The 18755-nt window shown below is 41.7% G+C and overlaps 1 protein-coding gene across 1 annotated transcript in view; it reads left to right on the top strand.

The window, feature by feature from the left end:
• zmym2 (zinc finger, MYM-type 2) overlaps positions 1–13501 on the top strand; it is a 54606-nt gene extending 41105 nt beyond the window's left edge. Inside the window, exons 19-25 of the mRNA XM_049593860.1 lie at positions 1336–1460; positions 1543–1735; positions 1923–2065; positions 4907–5021; positions 6473–6715; positions 6944–7088; positions 8042–13501. Of these exons, the coding sequence (XP_049449817.1) occupies positions 1336–1460; positions 1543–1735; positions 1923–2065; positions 4907–5021; positions 6473–6715; positions 6944–7088; positions 8042–8276 (1199 nt within the window). The 3' untranslated portion in view covers positions 8277–13501. The remainder of the gene's footprint in view (positions 1–1335; positions 1461–1542; positions 1736–1922; positions 2066–4906; positions 5022–6472; positions 6716–6943; positions 7089–8041) is intronic.
• The last annotated feature ends 5254 nt before the right edge of the window (positions 13502–18755 follow it).

Raw genomic sequence — 18755 nt, 5'->3', positions numbered from 1 at the left:
CATGTCTCATGGTCTCGCAGAAGCGCACACGTGAGCGCGGTGCGCAGACAGGCAGTCAGAGCTACAGGCTACAATGAGGCTAAAAACAGAGTTCAACAAAACAACTTTTTATGTCGGGGCTTCAGGACACAGATATTTTGTGGTTTCAGTTATGGTGTTTCATTTGTTTTAATCTGAGGCGCCTACAGCCTGCATTAGGTTGTGTTGCTACCCCCTCTCCCCTTGGATCTCCGCAAGTGATGTGAGGACTCTAAAACTTCACCTGAGCCTCCCTCGGCATATGGGTGAGTAGATAATGGCTGAATTTTCATTTTTGGCACTATCCCTTGAAGAAGTCTGCGCAACCCTGGAACTTTTCTACAAATTTGACCAATCATTGTAATTTCCTGAGAGTTTCACCAATCATTTCAGATGATGATTCTGGTTGAAAAGATGCAGACGTGCAATGTAAATGTCTCACATTCACCAATTACTGCTAAAAATTCAAGGTAGTTCCCTGATATTCTGCATTAAAGCAACGTTGTGGTTGAGTACAAATAAAAGTCATCAATTGACAAACACTCTTCTACCACAAAACACACCCGAAGAATGAAACAACAGACAAGACAAATCACCATGAGAGAGGCTGTTGCATGTGCTGAAATAATTAAGGTGAGTTAGATTAAATATGGACGATTGGTGGTAACATTAGTGTAGTATAAGACACAAACTCAACAGTGCTGTTTTATTCTCACTGGAACAAGATGCCTTCGATTCCTAACGAATTATCCCCCCAAAAAAGCAACATTTTTTGCAAGTTTCATTTACTCCTGCAGTTTCATTGCTAAAAAAGGTCTAAAAGCTTTGAATATGCGTCGCAATGTTTTTCAAATCTGCTGTGAAATCTGGAATTTTAGGCCACAACAATCCCAAAAAACGGCAAAATCCTTGAGGGACTGTCTAGAACTGTAAATAAGCTGGTTTCTAAACATTCCTGTTGTGTTTGTTTTCTTATCTGTCTGCTTATTGCACTGTAGAACAAAAGACAAGACAGACTCAGCCTCTTGTGCAGTTTGAAGAAACTAAAGCTGCCAAAATAAAGTTAGGGGGTAGGGAGGAAATCAGATAATCGTGGTTTGTCCCAAACTGAGTCTGTTGAGTGCATTTTAATGTTCCAACTGTGTCACCTGAAGCTCTGAACTCTAGATGCGGAGACACTGAATATCAGTAACAAGAAATCATTGAAGTAAACCCCTAAATCTGCAGGAGAGTCACTTGTTTCCATCTTGAGCTGGATTTACACTTTCATTTTTATCAATTAAGCTCATAATTAAACAGTTGTTGTTTCCTGTCCAGCCTCAGACCCTGCTCCAGTCCTCGAAGGGATGGACGAGGACATGGGCTTCTCTCTACCTCCGGTCCTGGCTGAGGAGAAGGAGGAGCTGGAGGAGTCTGAGCCTCGACCGCAGCCCAGGAGACAAGTACGCAACATGTAACAGTTAGAAAAATTGTACCAACCATCATAAGTTGACTGTGTGGTAAGTGTGTGTGTTTGTGTCGCAGGGGAACAAGAGGCAGGCGGTGGAGGAGAGCTCAGATCTGGTCTCGTCTTCGTCTTCCAATCCAGCTGGCAGACGCTCAGAAGGAAGGTCGCTGCCTCTCAAAGCTCGATATGGTATCAATGCTTGGAAACGCTGGGCGCTGTCTGCTTCTGACCAATCAGATGACACCAAAGAAAAAGGCGACTCCAAACCAGGTGAGATAAACTGGATCGTAAACTTACTGACCTGGCACAACAGTAGTTGATTAGGACCAAACTCCTTGAGTCTCAGTTTGCTCCTCTATTCAAGGGTCATGAAAAAGATGCAGAGTTTAAGTTGTTCTTGTCTGAAATATCAGAGCTCTCTAACAGCAGTCGGTGTCTCTTCCTCTTCTCTCCGCAGCCCGCTCTAAAAGTAACCTGTTGTCGCTGAGTTCAAAGGAGCTGAACACAGCTCTGTCCCGGTTTGTCAGGGAGGTCTGCCGGCCCAGCGGGGAGCGCTACTCTCCAGACAGCATCCTCTACCTCTGTCTGGGGATCCAGCAGGTTGGTGCCATTTTTTAAGTTGTGTCTTGAAATGAAAACAGGAGGGTGAATGCAAATTATTTTCACATATCAATAATCATGTTAGTCTACCTTAGTCTGAGGCCACGTCTACAAGTATACAGATATTTATGTAAACTGATATGAGCCAGAAACACCAACAACAATGGCAGACTGCCGGTTTACTCATGTTCATTAGCACTGCTTGGTCTGATGATTACTTTACGCTTAAACTTAGTGTCGCTGCACCATGTTACGAACGCATCTGCTGCGCCCAGTTACGTTTGGTCCACTCAGCATCTACAGTATAAGATCTGACAGAAACAAAAGTTTTGGATCAGGCCAGCAGATGGTGGGACACTTTTGAGAGTGGGGTTGTTGTCGACAAGGAGTGAAAGGAAAACTTTTACATGTCCAGAGCATCACTCGTATCTTTGAGTGAGGTCCTCCGTCCTTCAAAGGGTAGACTCACAAGTCAGTCTTTAGATGCTTTGCTTAACTAAAGACTGATGACTTTCTCCCTGATTTTGTGTTTAGATGGGCGGATACAATTTCAGAGTTTAAAAAAACTCCCTACGTTGCAGAACCAACAGTAAATCTGCAGGGCGGTCCTTCGGTGGCTCGCTGAACTCTTGTGCTCGAAAACATAGTCCGACTAGAAACACGTGTAGCGGTACAAAATGGCTCAAGTCGCTGTAAGTCCTTCATTTCCACAATCTTGTGGACTGAGCACATGTTTGATAAAACGGAGTTAAATCTCTCGGCATCCATCTACAAGCTCTCTGTGTGTTTGTTTCCTTGCAGACGAGAAAAGGAGGAGCGCACATTTCAGAGAGGGCGTGTCCTTTTCAAAAAATGCAGTAGGCGTTGCTTTGTTGCTGGTCGTTTTCTCTAAAGTGTTAAACACACTTTAGAATGGAGAGTCCCCAGACTATGAGAAGGCGGAGATCTCTGATTGACTGGTGGCGAGACTATTCAAAGGTCAATCAGCATCTGGAGTCGTTTTTGCGTTCCAGTGTGGATGGAGATATTTTGTAAAATGGAGGTTGTGTGGACAGAATTTTTTTTAAACTTGAGGGGCACTTATCTGTTTAGATATCTGTATACTTGGAGGCAGGGCCGAAGATGCGAAGTAACGCTACATTGGTGCCTTAGACTAAGGATTAACATGGTTCTTGACATGTGAAAATAATTTGCTTAATAACTTCACTGTTGCATTGTTTAGCTTCTGCGCCGGTAGCAGGAGTGTAAATATAGTGCAGGCACTGTGGTTGCACAGTGGCCCATGAGGTGGGGGGCCCATAGAGAGTGGTCCCTCCAGCAATGTGTTGGATGGAGAATGGGTCCTTATGAGTGATGGGCACCTTGAAAATATACCTGTGTTCAATGAAAAAACACTGCTGTTTGCTGTAAATGCCCTTAAAAAAGACAAACCCTCATCCGTCATGTTTGTTTATTAATTCATTTATTTGTAAAATGGTCAGTAGCATCTGTAACAAAATGATATGCTTATTCTATAACTCTAAATCAACCATTCCATAAATCAACTAGTAAAACTGTGAAATTTAATGAATAATTTCTTATTTTCTTTGGTAATTTTTTGTCATATACAGATACGATGATTGCTGGGTAATATGTATGTTGATGTTACCCAATGTTAAGTCTCTGATTATCTGACGAGACGATCAAAGACACTAGAAAAGCAACAGCACATAAAGAAAGCACAGCAGAAACATCAGACAAGTCAGACCACTGTGTTTAACATTATATCAGTAAACGTCACAGTTACAGCTGAAAATCACAACAGAAATAAACAAGTTTGCCAGTTTCATGCATCTCCAGAAGTGACTGTTGTTGCTACGGCGTCACAGTGATTCGGTCTCTTAAATAACAAAAGAATGAGGCGTCCTGCTGGACAAAGGGGTTAAAGACACTGACCATGTGATCACACCTTTGTTGCATTTCCCTCCTTTTGTTTCTCCTCTCATTTCCTGTTGCCTCACTACTGTTGGTTTAAAGTAAAGTCAAATATGCCATAAAAAACTTCTAAAAACAGTCATGAAAAAAGTAGTGCTAATTTGATGACGTTTTCCCCACTACCACCATAAATATCATTGTTTATGAAATACAACAAAATATTTTAAATTAAAATAGCTATTAATATTAAAACAGTATATTAAAACAATATATATGTGTTATGAAGTGAATAAAATGAATGAGAATAAGCATCCATTTTATTTGCACTTCCATCTGGAGTCATTTTAGAGGTAGGAACTAAAGTCAGAGGGAGTGTTTCCTGGAGGACAGATATAAGTGGTGCACAGTCTTCCCTCCTGTTCTCACATGTCGACACAGCATGGCTGCAGAGAGGAGCTCAGGATCATTCCGAGTCGTCTGGAGGGAGATTTTTCTGACAGGAAAATGTAAGATTGTTTTGTCTGTTTGAGAAAACAAAGTTTTAAAGATTTAATTGTTTTATGTGAAGTTTAATCAGGAAATTATGAGTTTGAAACACTCAAAACTGACTTGTACTTTTTCTGGGCCTGCTTAAATGTGTTGCTCTTTTTCTGTCTCTTTCAAAAATGTCCTTTCACTGAGCTCATCTGTGGCTTTTTGCAGAGCAGACGACTTCTGATGTTCAGATTAATTAAACAGGACGCCAGTGAATAACTTTTTTTGTTCCAGACTTGTGTCCACTGATTAAAACTCTTTGCTGTTCACATTCTGAAAAACAGTGATGATCATTTTTAAATATGAGGACACTCGTGTTTTCATCTCCACAGACTGCAGCTTGTATTTGTTGGACTGTTTTTTTAAATGTGAGTTTTTTTCATGTGTTTGAAGCATCTCCACGCCAAAGGCCGGAAGGATGACCTTTTCAGCGACCCGTGCTACCAGCAGTTTGGAGAGGAGCTCAACAAGGTCCTGAAGGACTGGCAGCCCAGCGTGCTTCCTGATGGTGAGTCTGATGGGACCATCTGCTCGGCACCAAATGACTGTTCAAGGGAAATATGGTCAGATTTATTACTGGAGAAGTGAGGGACTGCATTTTAAATCACCAAATAATCAGTTAGTAATATCTGAAACCCACAATACATGCATATATAGCAGCTAAATAAAATTCAGAGGTCAAATGAGATCAACTTAAACAGTAGCTTTCATAGCTGCTGGAGGAAGTTAAATACAGTGAGTGTATCGCTCGTTAGCACCACCTGGTGGTGTAGAGCTGTTAATCTCTAGTGTCAGTGTCCAGTGATTATAACTCTTCTGCTGTTCACATCCTGATTTGTTGTGATTGCACTTTAATGTTATATGAGGACACTTGTGTACATAACAAATAGAAATTAAATGCATTTGTGAGATGTAAATGATTCATGTTACGCTGCAAAATAAAATAGAAAATTAATTTACATTTATGTACCTGTACTCAGTTTATTTTTAACAAGAGATATCCAAAGTTCCAGTGAGTATTTAGGTTTTTTCGGTCCAAAAATGTGTTTGACTGGAAAGATCCCAAATATGACTGTGTCCACATTTTTCTGCTTCCATCTTGTGCTTGTTTCTATTTATGTCAGTGGCCTAGATAACATGGTGTACTGCTCCAGACCACTAAAAGCTTCTCATTTATTTATTTTATTTTTATTTTGTTTCTATTTTAATTTTTTTTTCTTATACTGTGATTATTTAATGTAGTTTGTTTATTTCCACCTATTTATTTATTTTCTTATTATTTTGTTTATTTTTTAACTGATTATTTTACATAATTTTTTCATTTATGCTAATTTATTTATTTATATATTTTTTAGTTTTTCTTTGTGATTATTTTACATAATTTTTGTATGCTTCATTATTTTTTCTTTAAACGATTATTTTACATAATTTGTTTATGCTCATTTATTTTTTGTTTTATTTTCTTTATATTTTTCTTTAACTGATTCTTTTACATTTTTGTATATTAACGCTTATTTTGTTTTTTATTTTTATTTTTTTCAGTAACTGATTATTTTGAATTCCTATATTTATGCGTATTTATTTAATTATTTACTATTTTTTAATTACTTTTTTTTTTTACATTATGCTTATTTATATATTTTCCTTGCATAGATTAAATTGAAAACCCTCTGAAGTCATCATGGGTAGGGGGGAGGGAGGATACCTGTCAGTTAAAATGTGTTTACACAGTAAATAGTCAAAGTTGTATTCACAAAAATAAAAAACGAGCTTAGGTCAAAAATGTGAGGTTTTTTTTAAGACACTAAAGACACTAATTTTAAATAGATGCCTGACATAACAATCTGCAGAAAGATGTCGTGACCAAATAAAAATAACTTTTAAGGCATTATAATCAGAACTACACCCTCTACTTAATCTCCATGTTGGATACTGAACATTGACCTTCATGTCCTGCAGGCTCGCTGTGGGGTCGAGTGGAGGAGCAGAGTCTGTGGAGCAGCCGGCAGCTCGGGCAGCAGAGTCCGGCGGCTCTGCTGCGCTCTCTGGTTTACCTGAACACCAAATACTTCGGCCTACGCACCGTGGAGCAGCACCTCCGCCTGTCCTTTGCCAATGTCTACGGCCCAGACACCGTCCATCCTGTCACCAAGGAGACCACCGTCTGCATCCGCGTGCCTTCCATCTCTCAGGATCACCACGGTGAGTTCAGGAACATGTTGGGACAGTTTTTGATGCATAGCCCAATCGTCATTGTTTCATTTCAGATGTAATATGTTGGAGTTGAGAAACACAACAATGAAAAACCAACCCTTTTCTTTTTATCAGAACTTAAATCCAGTGAACTGACATTTTCTCCTCTTATCTGCAGCCTTTAGCTCACAGTCTCAGTCACATAATCCTGAAAATGTTTTATCTTTGTAACTTCAGTGCAAACAGAGTCGAGGAAGAGGAAGCGTACGTTGGAGGATGGCGATCAGGACTATGAACCAGACGACGACTCGGGAGGCTCCACTGTACGCTGCCCGGTCAAGAAGCACGAGTGTCACCTCTACGACCTCTACAGATCCAAGTGGTGAGTTCAGTTTCTTTACAGATCTTATCCAGAGGAGAAAACTGTGCAGAAGTTGGAAAAGAAAAGAATCCCCTTTCGAGATACTCGGATACACACAATGTTACCATCGTTAACCTCATGCTCGAGGCATTTCCAGGAGGCGTCTATCGTTTTACCAACCCACTGTAAGCTCCCCCAGGAAATTTTGCTGATCTGGGGGGCAGTTAAAGGGCGGTCCAGCCACTGAAGGTCCGTCTCCATGAAATATGAAGCTACAGTAGCTTTGAAAATATCAATATCCTCCTGAGACCTTGGTTTGCTGCACCTTATACTTCATTCTGATTAATTTACATCTGTCCTTGTTCATGGACACATTTTTCTGCCATCTAGTGGCAACAAAAGCACAACACACTAATCCACGTGAAAACAAAATGGCAGCCTTCTCTGCCTAAAGTCAGTCTGCAGCCAATCCCGACACTAAAGTGGACAAGATACAAAACCTGATCACATTATATGGAGCCAAGCTTCACTTCTTGCACTGCATAAACCTTAAATCTTTCATCAGTTTGTATCTATAGAAAGTTAAAGGAATGCTTTTGCTCCATTTTGCATCCCTAATCCAGTGAATCAGTTGGATGTCTGTTTCTGAGTCCTGTGATTATAACTGTTTGCTGTTCACATCCTGAACCACAGTGTTGACTATTGAAAGATGAGGACTTAAAACTTTCGCAATTGTTGAACAAGAAATCCAGAACGAGAGATTAACACATCTCTTTCTCTCCCACCTCCCCTCTTGCTCTCCTCCTTCTTTCCTCTTATCTCTTTTCCTTCTCTTCAATATGTTTTTCACCTCTCTGTGCCGTCACCGTATTTATTTCCCCCTCTTCTCTCACATTTTCTCCTCCTCCCTTCTTACTTAACTTCTTTCCTTTTTTTTTTTTTCTTTACCTCCCCTGCTCCTCTCCTCCCTCCAGCCCGGCATTGTTGCGGGAGCGTCTAGACGTCTTCTACGTTCAGCCGGATCCGGCCCGCAGCCCCGACGACCCGCTGTGGTTCAGCTCCACGCCGCTGGAGCGACAGATCCTGGAGAGCCTCCTCACCAGAGTCCTCCTGGTCAGGGACGTTTACACAGACAAACAACACCTAGAGGAAGACGACGAGGAGGAGGAGGAGGAGGAGGATGGGGGTGAAGTAGTCGGGGGAGAGTAGCAGTTGTTTTGACTTTTTTTTTTTTTTTTTTTTTTTTTTGTAGTAGAGCCTGAACAGTCAGCAGAGGAGGAGGAAGAGAAAGAGGAGGATAGAGCTAGTAGTGTGTGTGCTCCTCTCCTGTCTTACCCTCCTCGCTGACTTCCTGTTTCCTCCTGGTGAGGAGCGTCCACAACTGGGAACTCATAGAGGATGATGGATGTGGAGGTGAAGAGCAGCCCAAACGTTTACTTCTGCAGATAGATTCACAAACAGAGGAGGAGGAGGAGGAGGTGGTGATGACGTTAGAGGACGGATAGGTTCATTGTCCCCTCAGTCATAAACCACAAGAGGAGGCACAGATGAGATAAAGGAGGCAAAGCTGTAATTTGTTAAAGTCGAACTAAGCAAAATTCTGTAGAAGTGTATTGATGGTTATCACCATATTTTGATACAGGAAGTGCGTAGCGTGCTTATAGTGCTCAGACAGGCAGCTTAACTTTATAGTATCATGCTTTAACAAACCAGGAGGCTACAAGGAGATGAAGTTATTTTCTTCTGTCTAAACTTCATGTCCTCCTTGTCATCGCTCTGTGGATGGAAAAGAGGAAGTGGAGTTCTTTGGGCTTCAAGAGAGTTTTCAATAAAGGATCGATAAGTGAGGGCGAAGGCAGATAAAAAGGTCTGAGTGAAACCAGAACGACAAGAGGAGAGTAGGATGAGTCTAGAGTGTCTACAGAGGTGGAGGCTGGAAGGTCGAAATTCCATCTTTGATGCGGTTCAGCTTGTAAAATCGAAACGTGACGTGATAAAAAATGTTTGCGTCAATATTTACAGCTCAATTTAGCTGATGGTCATGCAACAGGAAGTGCTGCTTTATATTTGAAAGGATTATTAGACATGAAATATTAGACAGCCGAAAAATATCGTTGCACTGACAGGTGGAAAGATCCAGGTTTGACCCATCAGTGATGTAACAAAGGACTTTTGTCCACTTCACTTGTAGGATTTTAAGTTTTCGACCGTTGGACAAACGCAGCAGTGTAATATTCTGTGTTTTGACAAATATTTTGTTCGGTACATTTAGGATTTAAAGCTCCTGCACACCCACACAACTGTCAGTTTGTCAGACTTCGGCATTCATGAGGTGAGGACAGGAAATCGTATGAGTGAGGTTGTTTCGATGCCAGGCCAGTTTTTGGTGGACTCACAGGTCAGAGTTAGTTATTATTTCATATATTTGTTTCATCACGACCAGACTACAAACTGCAGTGTTGCCCTCAAACATGATTTATTGTATGATTGCTCTAATCAATATTAATCAGAAACATGACATCACTGCCTTTTCGGGGCTGAGTGCGAGGCATTTTCGTAGGACAGGAATGTTATGTGACCTTATATTTTATGCAGGGATTATTATGAGGACACCAAACTCCTAAAACAACTGTGCTTAATGCTGTTATCTCAAGATTACAAAGCTTGTTTTCTCGTATTAGTGGGTTGATTTCTGTAGATTCTTGAGAAAACAGAGTGCTGATTTCCTGAGATTATCACAAGAAATCAACTTGTTCTCTCCAGATCATGAGATAAGTATGGAGAACTTAAAACTGAACGTCTGGATCATTTCACTCCTGATTTCATGCATGCTGGCACGGTGCTCCTGATCTCTGAAGTAATAACAGGAAACAACCTTTTTATCGTGATATCAACAAAATAATGAACTCTTGATCTTGAGATAGCAGCATTAGAAAATGCAAGCAAGTCTGTTCTTGTCTTCTGTAAATGAGAACCAAAAAGCTGTAAATCATGCTGCTTTAAGCAGGTGACACATAGGTGCATTTCCATCCACCTGTTTTTATGCACATTTGAATTTAGACGTGAATAAAACCTGTGTGGAAACTTTTTTTTAAAAAAAATCTCAAAATATTGCAAATAGTTTTTACGCTTCGATCAATCAATACAAAGTAAATGAGATTATGTGCAATGGAAACGGCAGCAGCTAATAAATGTACAATCATGACGTTTCACCATTTTATAGGCTACAGTAAACTCTCTGTCGTCTGCACACAGGGCCGTTACTGCAACTCTTCCAAGACCACAGAGCACTCTGTTTCCTTCGTCCAGTGTGCTCTCTGTTCTTAGACATGCACTGTTTTCCAGTGTTTGAATTCTGATCCAGACTCTTAATTACATCATCTCCTTGCGCCCTCTTCTTCTAATGGCACCTGATAGGAGCATTAGCACCACCTACTGCTTATCTCGACAAACTAACTCCCAGTATTTGTATAACTGATGGATAAGCAGATACATTTTTCTTTTGAGTTTCTAAAAAATTTGGTTGAAATTTGCACCACGTCTGTTTGGAAACTCGACTACAGGAGTCCAGTAAAGGGATCTAAACAGGTAAATCAGTGAAAGGGTGTGTAGGGCCTTTAACATTGTGAAATTAATCAGGCTTGAGTGTATCTTGATGATTGCCAGTACTGTGTAAGTGATGCTATGTGGTGCTGACAGTGTGACAGTTTCATCAGCACAAGAAGTTTTCCTATATCAGGTCTCTGTTGCATTTTCACTGCACAAAGATGGAATTTCTGATTCTCCAGCCTGTCTTGAACGCAGCACAAAGCCTCTTCCTCTCAGTCAGGGCGACCTACTGGTTTCCAGTGTCACACATCTCCATTATAACTGGGCTGCTTTCATTCCTCGCCATCATCCCGCTCACTGCTCTTCCTCTGTCAGTACTGCTCTCAGGCGAAACCCGTGTGCACCACAGAGGACTGGAGGAGTCAGGACTGATCCCAGGACAGACTTTACAAACCTCGTGTTATCTCTCGTCACACACACACCTGACTCTCGCTGTGTGGTGCGGGTTAACGGCGACCTGCCGACATGCTGCGTTTCTTTATAGGACATTAGGGGAACCTTCATTCATGCGATGTAGCATTATGTGCGTACTAAGCCCAGATTGGGTTGCTTTGAAGTGTAAATATCTCTGAAACAAGGCGGTGGTTCGAGTCTCCCCAGAGAGGGACACTGTGTCGTAAACACCCACTGAAACCTTCAGCTTGAAAAACACCCGCCTCCCGAGAAGCCTTTTTAGAAAGACTGATTATTTATTTATCTTTTTATTAGTTTGACTGTTTCCTCTTTATGTTGGGATAGGACTTTTATGGGTGCCATCTCCGTCTCCACCCTCATTCATTGAAAACCTGCTGCAGTCCCTCGCCTCTCTCTCGTCCATTTAAAAAGGGTCTTTGTGCAGGAACCTGCTAAACATGAAGGACACGGCTTGCTCACAGCTCAACAGACTGTCTTTGTTTCCTTTCTGCTTTTGTCCCTGTGTTTGGACTTTTCCTGGCGTTACTCTAAGTCTCCTTTTAAACTTAATCTTGGTTTAGTTTAAAACCTGAGCGCTTGTTCACGAGTGCCCTCTCCTTCTTCTTCCAGGCTGTTTAAGAGCGCCAGCACCGCGAGGCAGAAGCTTATATTGTAACAGCACATTGGTTGGATTATCCATTGTTTATTTCTTTGATTTTTATTTTATTTTATTTATGTGGTTACAGTCCCCCTTCTTTTTTACTTTTCATTTTTTGAGTTTTATTTGAATTTTCCTTCTGAATGTTTCAATAAATTGGAGACAGTGTCATCAAGTTTAAAATCCAATGACGGTTATTTGAGGATTTTCTTTTTCTTTTTGTACTTCTATTAACTTTGATTTAAATTGGGAGAATACTCTGAGATAAAATTTTACACCCAAACAAAGTGTGTGTTTCCACAGCTTGTGCTTAGAATATAAGGAACACCCTCCTGGGGCCAGATGCATCAAACTCTGTAGATTCACAACTAGAAAAGCAGAAATGTGCTTACGCAGTTGTTTCCTGAGATGTATAAAGTTGTGCGTACGCCTGGTAGTGATTTATAATTCTCTATTTTTGTGGAGCTGGGTGCATGAGCCTTATTTTCACACCACAATTCGATATAAGTGGATGTAGAAAGGCCTTAAAACATCTGTGTGCATATTGATACTTGTGTCCCTCCACCTCTCATTAGACCAGAGTGCAAGGAGAGCTGTGACGATTAATCAGTTAGTCATCAACTATTAAATTAATCTTCAGCTAATTTGATAATCGATTAATCAGTTTGAATATTTTTTTTAAATCAAAAAGTCCAATTTCGCTGATTCCAGCTGGCTTAATGTGAATGTTTATGACAGTAAACTGAATATCTTTGTGCTGTGGACAAAATGACATTCAAGGACGTCATCTTGGGCTTTGGGAAACCCTGATTGACATTTTTAACAATTTTCTGACATTTTAATATTGAATAAACAACTTACAAATTAATTGAAAGTAATTGACATTGGCGGTTAGTAGCAGCCCTAATTGCGAGGTTCTCCAACGATGCCAGAGCAGCTGTCATTACGTACAATGTGGAAATATGTAGCGTCCGTACCACTGATTCATCACGTTTCTGCAAACCATCATCACGATAGAATCTCAATCAGCAGTATTATTAGACGTCAGAAGGATGATCAATGATTTATTCTTGGCTCTCATGTTAAAATTTAAAGTTGTCGCAATTTAGGATGAAATTAAACGATCATTGAGAAGGAGATGATGCTCAGATATAAATAAAAATAATGATAGAAATGACTCATCATTTAAAATGTACTTTATAAATGCACCTTTGACATTTGACAATGCTGTGGGAAAATGCGTTCGCATGGTTTATGCATCTGGCCCCAGATGTTGCGTTTGATCCACTGTCCTCCTGACGAAGGTGGATTAAATTAGTGAACTAGGTTTTATTTGATCCAGACAGCAGGCGTTTCTGTCATTTTGTCCACCCCTCTGTGCATTTAACAGTCTAAACTGCAGTGTAACATTTCAGGAATAAAGGTTTTGTGGACTTAGAGGAAGAACGCTGGTCTGAGTTTCTGACCCCAGACCAGCGTCACCAGCCCCAGGACCTTTAAACTCGACTTATGGAAGTTAACTCAACTGACCCTGGATCAGATGACCCTTGTTGTTAGTTAACCTGGCTGATATTTCCCTGCTGGACTCAGAGGCAGAGACCAAACCTGCCACATGGTTTGGACCTACAGTAGATGCTGTGGCTGGCTGTAACGCCTAATGTGAATGTGCCTATCTGTATATACTGAAAGTGAGTGATTGTGACTTGAGTCTGATGCTATGTGTGTGGGCTGATCTGCTGATACGGTCATGTTAAATAAATGAGTTCATTTTCTAACCAGACTCCTCAACCATGCTGTTTTACTTTCACAATAACGTGGGCATTAAAGGACCAGCTCACCACATTATAATTAAACTGTATTTGTGTTACCTGCTCCTGGTGGTTTTAAGCGGTAAAGATTGACTTCAGAGATTTTGAGGTTGTAAACTTGGGCTGCTAACATGATAATGGAGGTGACTAGAATATTTCTGCCCTTCTAAAATTAGAAACTCCGTCAATTAGAGAGTAACCATAACAAATTGCTTAGTTTTTCAATAATAGGCTATAAAAGAAGTGGATGTAGCCAACAGAACAAGCCATGTTTTTTTTGTTGTTTTTTTTAGCCAGAAGTGACCATATAAGATCAAAAGGGTGGAGCTGTAGAGGTGGGAGGCGTGGGCCTGACTGAGAGTGGTTTTACACTTGGCCCCTTTTCAGCCCTCTAAACAGACTCAAAGCAGTGACTCAGCAATTTTAGCACACTTGTGAACACTCCAAGCGAACTCAGCCTCCCCCTAAGTGAACTGAACACCTCCCAAGGTGATCTGAGTGAAAGTGAGGAGCTTCTCAACCGCACTGCAGTGGCACGTCAAAGTAAAAACAAAACTAGATCAATATATATTAGGCTTTAGTGTGAACAGAAAGAGGACTGAAGCCCCATCAGAGGTGAAGTTGACCAGAAACAGAACTGAGTCCTTTTTCAAATGAACTGACACTGTGAACACAAGAAGAACTGAGTCCCTTTTCTGTTGGTCCACTTTTTGGTGCACTTAAAGGCTGCTTTCAGACCTACAGTCGTCTCCTTTGGTCTGAATCAGGGACTGATTTTGTTACAAAGTTGTATAATTGCCTAGAGTTGGTTCGTGTTCTCACGGCAGCATTTACAAGAGGACCAGATCAAATGCCTTGTGTGAGAAAGCTGCTCTTGATTGGTCAGAATTTCCATGTGGGAAAAATCCAGGAAGTAAAGCAAACGTTGAAGAAGAGTACACTTGCAAGATAAATGTGACACTTTCTAATGTCACAATGGAGGGACAACTACGCAGGTTGATTTTAGCGCTGCTCATCGTGGACTATATTGCTGTCATTGTTCATTTTAGTCAAAGCATACAGTTTGAAAACGAGGCGCGGCTCCAACTAGAAAACAATGTTTTGATGCATTGGATGTGCTGAATGTGCATATTAAGGCAGTACAGGAGGAGGTGCACATTAATAATCCTCCAGGACTGTAACATGCTCATGTTTAACCCAAACAATGTGTCATGTGACTGCAGTTGCTTCACATCCAGGTCGGAACACCTTCTCACCACAAACCAACCGCACCAGAGTTCATTTGGAACCGGACTGAGACCACCTCTTCAAGAAGGTCTCAGTCCGGTTGTTTTGGTGCACACCTGAGTGTGATTGCTGTGTTCACACCTGCCCAAACGAACCGCACTGAGGGGGCAAACAAACTTAGTTTTCATTTTGTTTGGCCAGCCAGATACAGGATTTAAATAAAATCTACTTACCAGAAAAAAGTTAACAGCCGCATCCGACATTTGCAGGCGACCAAAATGTTCTACTTAACTTTGTTTTCCTGAAAACACTGTGAAAGGGTTGAAGTTCGAGGACGAAAACACAAACAGTGTCCATCAGCTCATGGAGGAGAAGCTGGTGCTTGTGACAGTGTGAGACGTAAAAATGAATGGCATGTGCTGTAACGTTAGCTAGTTCAGTGATGCTGGGTGAGCTGGTAGTAGCTGGCAGATGTAACTCAGCAAAAAAAGTGAGTGTCACAAGCCGAGCGCCATCTAGTTCCATAATATTGGAGAGCGGGCAGACATCTCTACGGCTGATATCTCCAACACTTGGCTACTCACACCAAAACTATTTACACTGATGAAAAGCACTACAGGTAAGAGGAAAAATATGTGTTTTTAAATTTTGGGTGAACTGTCCCTTTAATCACTGATGACAGGAGGCAAATCAATATGTTTATTTCTTTAAAGTTTCACACACTTACAATTCATTCAGTTTAGATAATTATTCACATAAAATAGACTGAAAATACATTTCTTCCATTATTTTTGGTAAAATGTCAAACTTAAAAAGACAGGTTAAAGGAATAGGAGTGATCACGGGTCAGTGACCTTGTATCCTGATTTAAGTTACTGCAGTGTGTTAACAGCACAACATGTGGGGCCTCCTCACTGTGTTTGACCTTCCTCGCTATCATGTACCTTTTTTTTTTTTCCTTAACAAGGTGCCAGGCGGACATGACACTGAGGCGGGGAGTGTTATCTGGGAGAAGACAGACAGCAGGACAGGAGCAGGAGAAGGAGACGAGGCCCGTTGACACCCTGAGGTCACTGCAACAGCCTGGGAGACGAGGCCCTGGTCCATGAGACAGGAAGTCGTGTTGGAAAGGTTAAAGAGGATGTGTTGCTTAAGTATGCAGAGACGCCAGGGGAGCAGAGTCTCCCAAGGGACTATGAACACTGGTGGAATGTAATGAAGTACATTTACTCAAGTAACTGTACTTTTTACTTCTACTACAGTATTTGTAAGGGAGGCAAATATAATAGTTTTTACTGCATTACATTTATTTGATAGTTGATACCTTTAGTTGTGTCTGGTTGATCTGATCTGGTACTAAAAGGTGGAGCTGTGAACCCCGCAGTCTGATTGGTCAGTAAAGGACGGTCACTCTGCTCACTTCTCACTCACTTTGCTGCCTCTCACAGCAGCTGGAGTCTGAGAAAAATAATTCACTGGGCCGACTGCTGTTGACCTTTAAGGTGGAACATTAACTTGTAATGTTACTCAATGCATGAGGTGACGACGTGAATCAATCAACACACTTTAAATTTCACTGTGACAACTTTGACCGTCCCTTTAGTTTGTATATGACACACACTTTAAGTAATGAGTGGATCTTCAAGTGTTCATATATATATATATATATTAATTGTGACTGTAATCCTCACTCTGAGAAAAAAAAAAAGCATGGCGGAGCGTCGTTCCTGTGGGCTCCAGCAACACTAAACCCCTGAGCTTGCCTGAGAAGGACTAAATGCACAAAGCTGCTATTTTTAAATATCCCATGGAGAGACACTCTCACTGCAGCCTGTTCTATTTTGTTCTGAAAGTGTCGGCGTGCAGCCTCGTTCTGTGGACGTTAAACCAGGTGCAGACTGATAAAGGAGGAAGTACAGTGAGTGCTGGACGGAGCAGTGAGTGACAACAACCCTGCCCACATTTAAGAGGACTGTTTGCGGTGGAAACACTAGGGTCTAGGTACCATGGCTGAAGGGTTACTGTGGTTCCAAAGGTACTATACTGAAAGTGTTCGGTGGAAACTAGGTTTTTGTGACTAACTGGAACAGCAGTTTTTTAAATTGGTCCAGTATTGAGGGAGAGCACCACAGTCAGCAGAAACAGGCTGCAATCTCATGGCGTGTTCGCACTGTCACTTTACATCTGTTAAAAGTGCTTGTTTTTGCCTCTGACAGGCTCAGATTGTTATTATAGGTGTCTGACAACATTATGGAAAGGATCCCTACAGAGACAGACCTTTTCGTTAATGAGTGGGATCCTTTTAAGATCCTTCTTTAACAACAATGCTATTATTATTATTCTTATACTTCTGTCTCCAGTTCTCACAAATACATCAGGACATATAATGCATCAGTCCTTTTCTCTGTCTGTGGCTATCGAAAACGTAAATCTTTATAGTTTATTATTTTTTAAAAGGCTCCGTAGTATTTTCAAAAGACAAGAGGTGACTGTGGTTTTACACAGATGTTACTCACAAAGGAGTGAACAGCACATTTGTTGGGGACTATTCTCAGTGGTGGAATAATACACATTTGGTGTATGTGGGAGTGAGTCAAAATAAATGAAACTCATCGATTAATTCATTGTTGGACTTGTTAACGAGTAGAATAATTCAGATGATCTCTGTATTTCATCCTGTCACAAAGGCCGACATTTGACATTTGCTTCTGTCTTTGTGTCTGAGTGCAACAGAGCACTGTCCCGTCTCTCCCAATGGGGGGCGCTACGCCCTCGCTGTGAACCCCCTCCCCGGTGGGACTGGCTGAGTGTCCCTGATCTCCTGGTTTATCAGCCATCATCACCACCAGACGTGTTGTTAAACTATAACACCCATCATTATCCGCAGGACGAGCTGCTGCTTTGTTGAGCTTCCGTGTCAGGACCCACGTCTGACAAGAGGTTCATCTGCAGCCGGGCGGACGTCAGGCGGCCTCCCCTCTCCTCCCATGAGCCTGTGCACACCCCACCTCCTCCTCCTCCTCCTCCTCCTCCTCCTCCTCCTCCCCAGCCTCACCCTCTCACCCTCCACACAGAAGAAGCAATGCACCAAAACTCAAATCTTTTGAAGGCTTTAAGGAAAAACATTCCCTCCATTTCACCTCACTTTTTTTTTTTTTTTGGTGGAGGTGGACGGGTGGAGGTACAAAACAAGGTGACAAAACCCAATTTTTTGAAGAGGCAAGCTTTTTTCTTTCTGTGCTATCTGTCAGAGTTGGCCAGACTCCAGTAACTTGTCCCATTGATCTAAAGCTAAAACGGCCCTGTGCACCCACACAGCCAGGCCCGCGAGGGAGCGGGGTGGGTGTAAAAACATTTTTTCACCCTCGTGGGGTTTTTTTTGTTTGGGCTCAATCCCCAGCTCTTTCAGGGGGCATAAAGAAAGCGCTGTGGTCAGCAGGGTCATGTGGGCGAGGCCCGGGGGGTAGACTATAGGTGGCGATTAGGGCCTCTAATGTGCAATGAATCCTCTTCGAATCACATGATATGAACTAATGTCGCCATTTAATGATAAAACAACAACGACTGGGAGGGAAGAGCCAGTGTGTGTGTGTCTGTGTGTCAGTGAGTGTGAGTGTGTGTGTGTGGGTGTGTGTGTGTGTGTGTCAGTGCAGTGTACAGCTGCACAGAGGACAAGAGGGCAGGAATGGATGACAACTGCATTTCTCAGGTTGTGTGCCTCAACGTGCGGCGCAGGACCAGCTGGAGGACGGGAAAGGGTTTAGCCTGGACAGCTGGGATGTGGGTTAAAGTGCAACACAAATATTTTTCCACCTTTCATCCTCTCGGATACTTTTGTTTCTGCAAAATGCACCAAAAATGTCCTCCTGTTTTGGCATCTTCCAAACTATGGATGAAGATATCTGGATTTTATTTCATGGGTGACAACTATCCACACACACACACACACACACACACACACACACACACACACACACACACACACAGAACAGT

Source organism: Epinephelus fuscoguttatus, linkage group LG13, assembly GCF_011397635.1.
Source record: "Epinephelus fuscoguttatus linkage group LG13, E.fuscoguttatus.final_Chr_v1".
Lineage (NCBI taxonomy): Eukaryota > Metazoa > Chordata > Actinopteri > Perciformes > Serranidae > Epinephelus > Epinephelus fuscoguttatus.
This window is presented reverse-complemented; position numbering and strand designations above follow the sequence as displayed.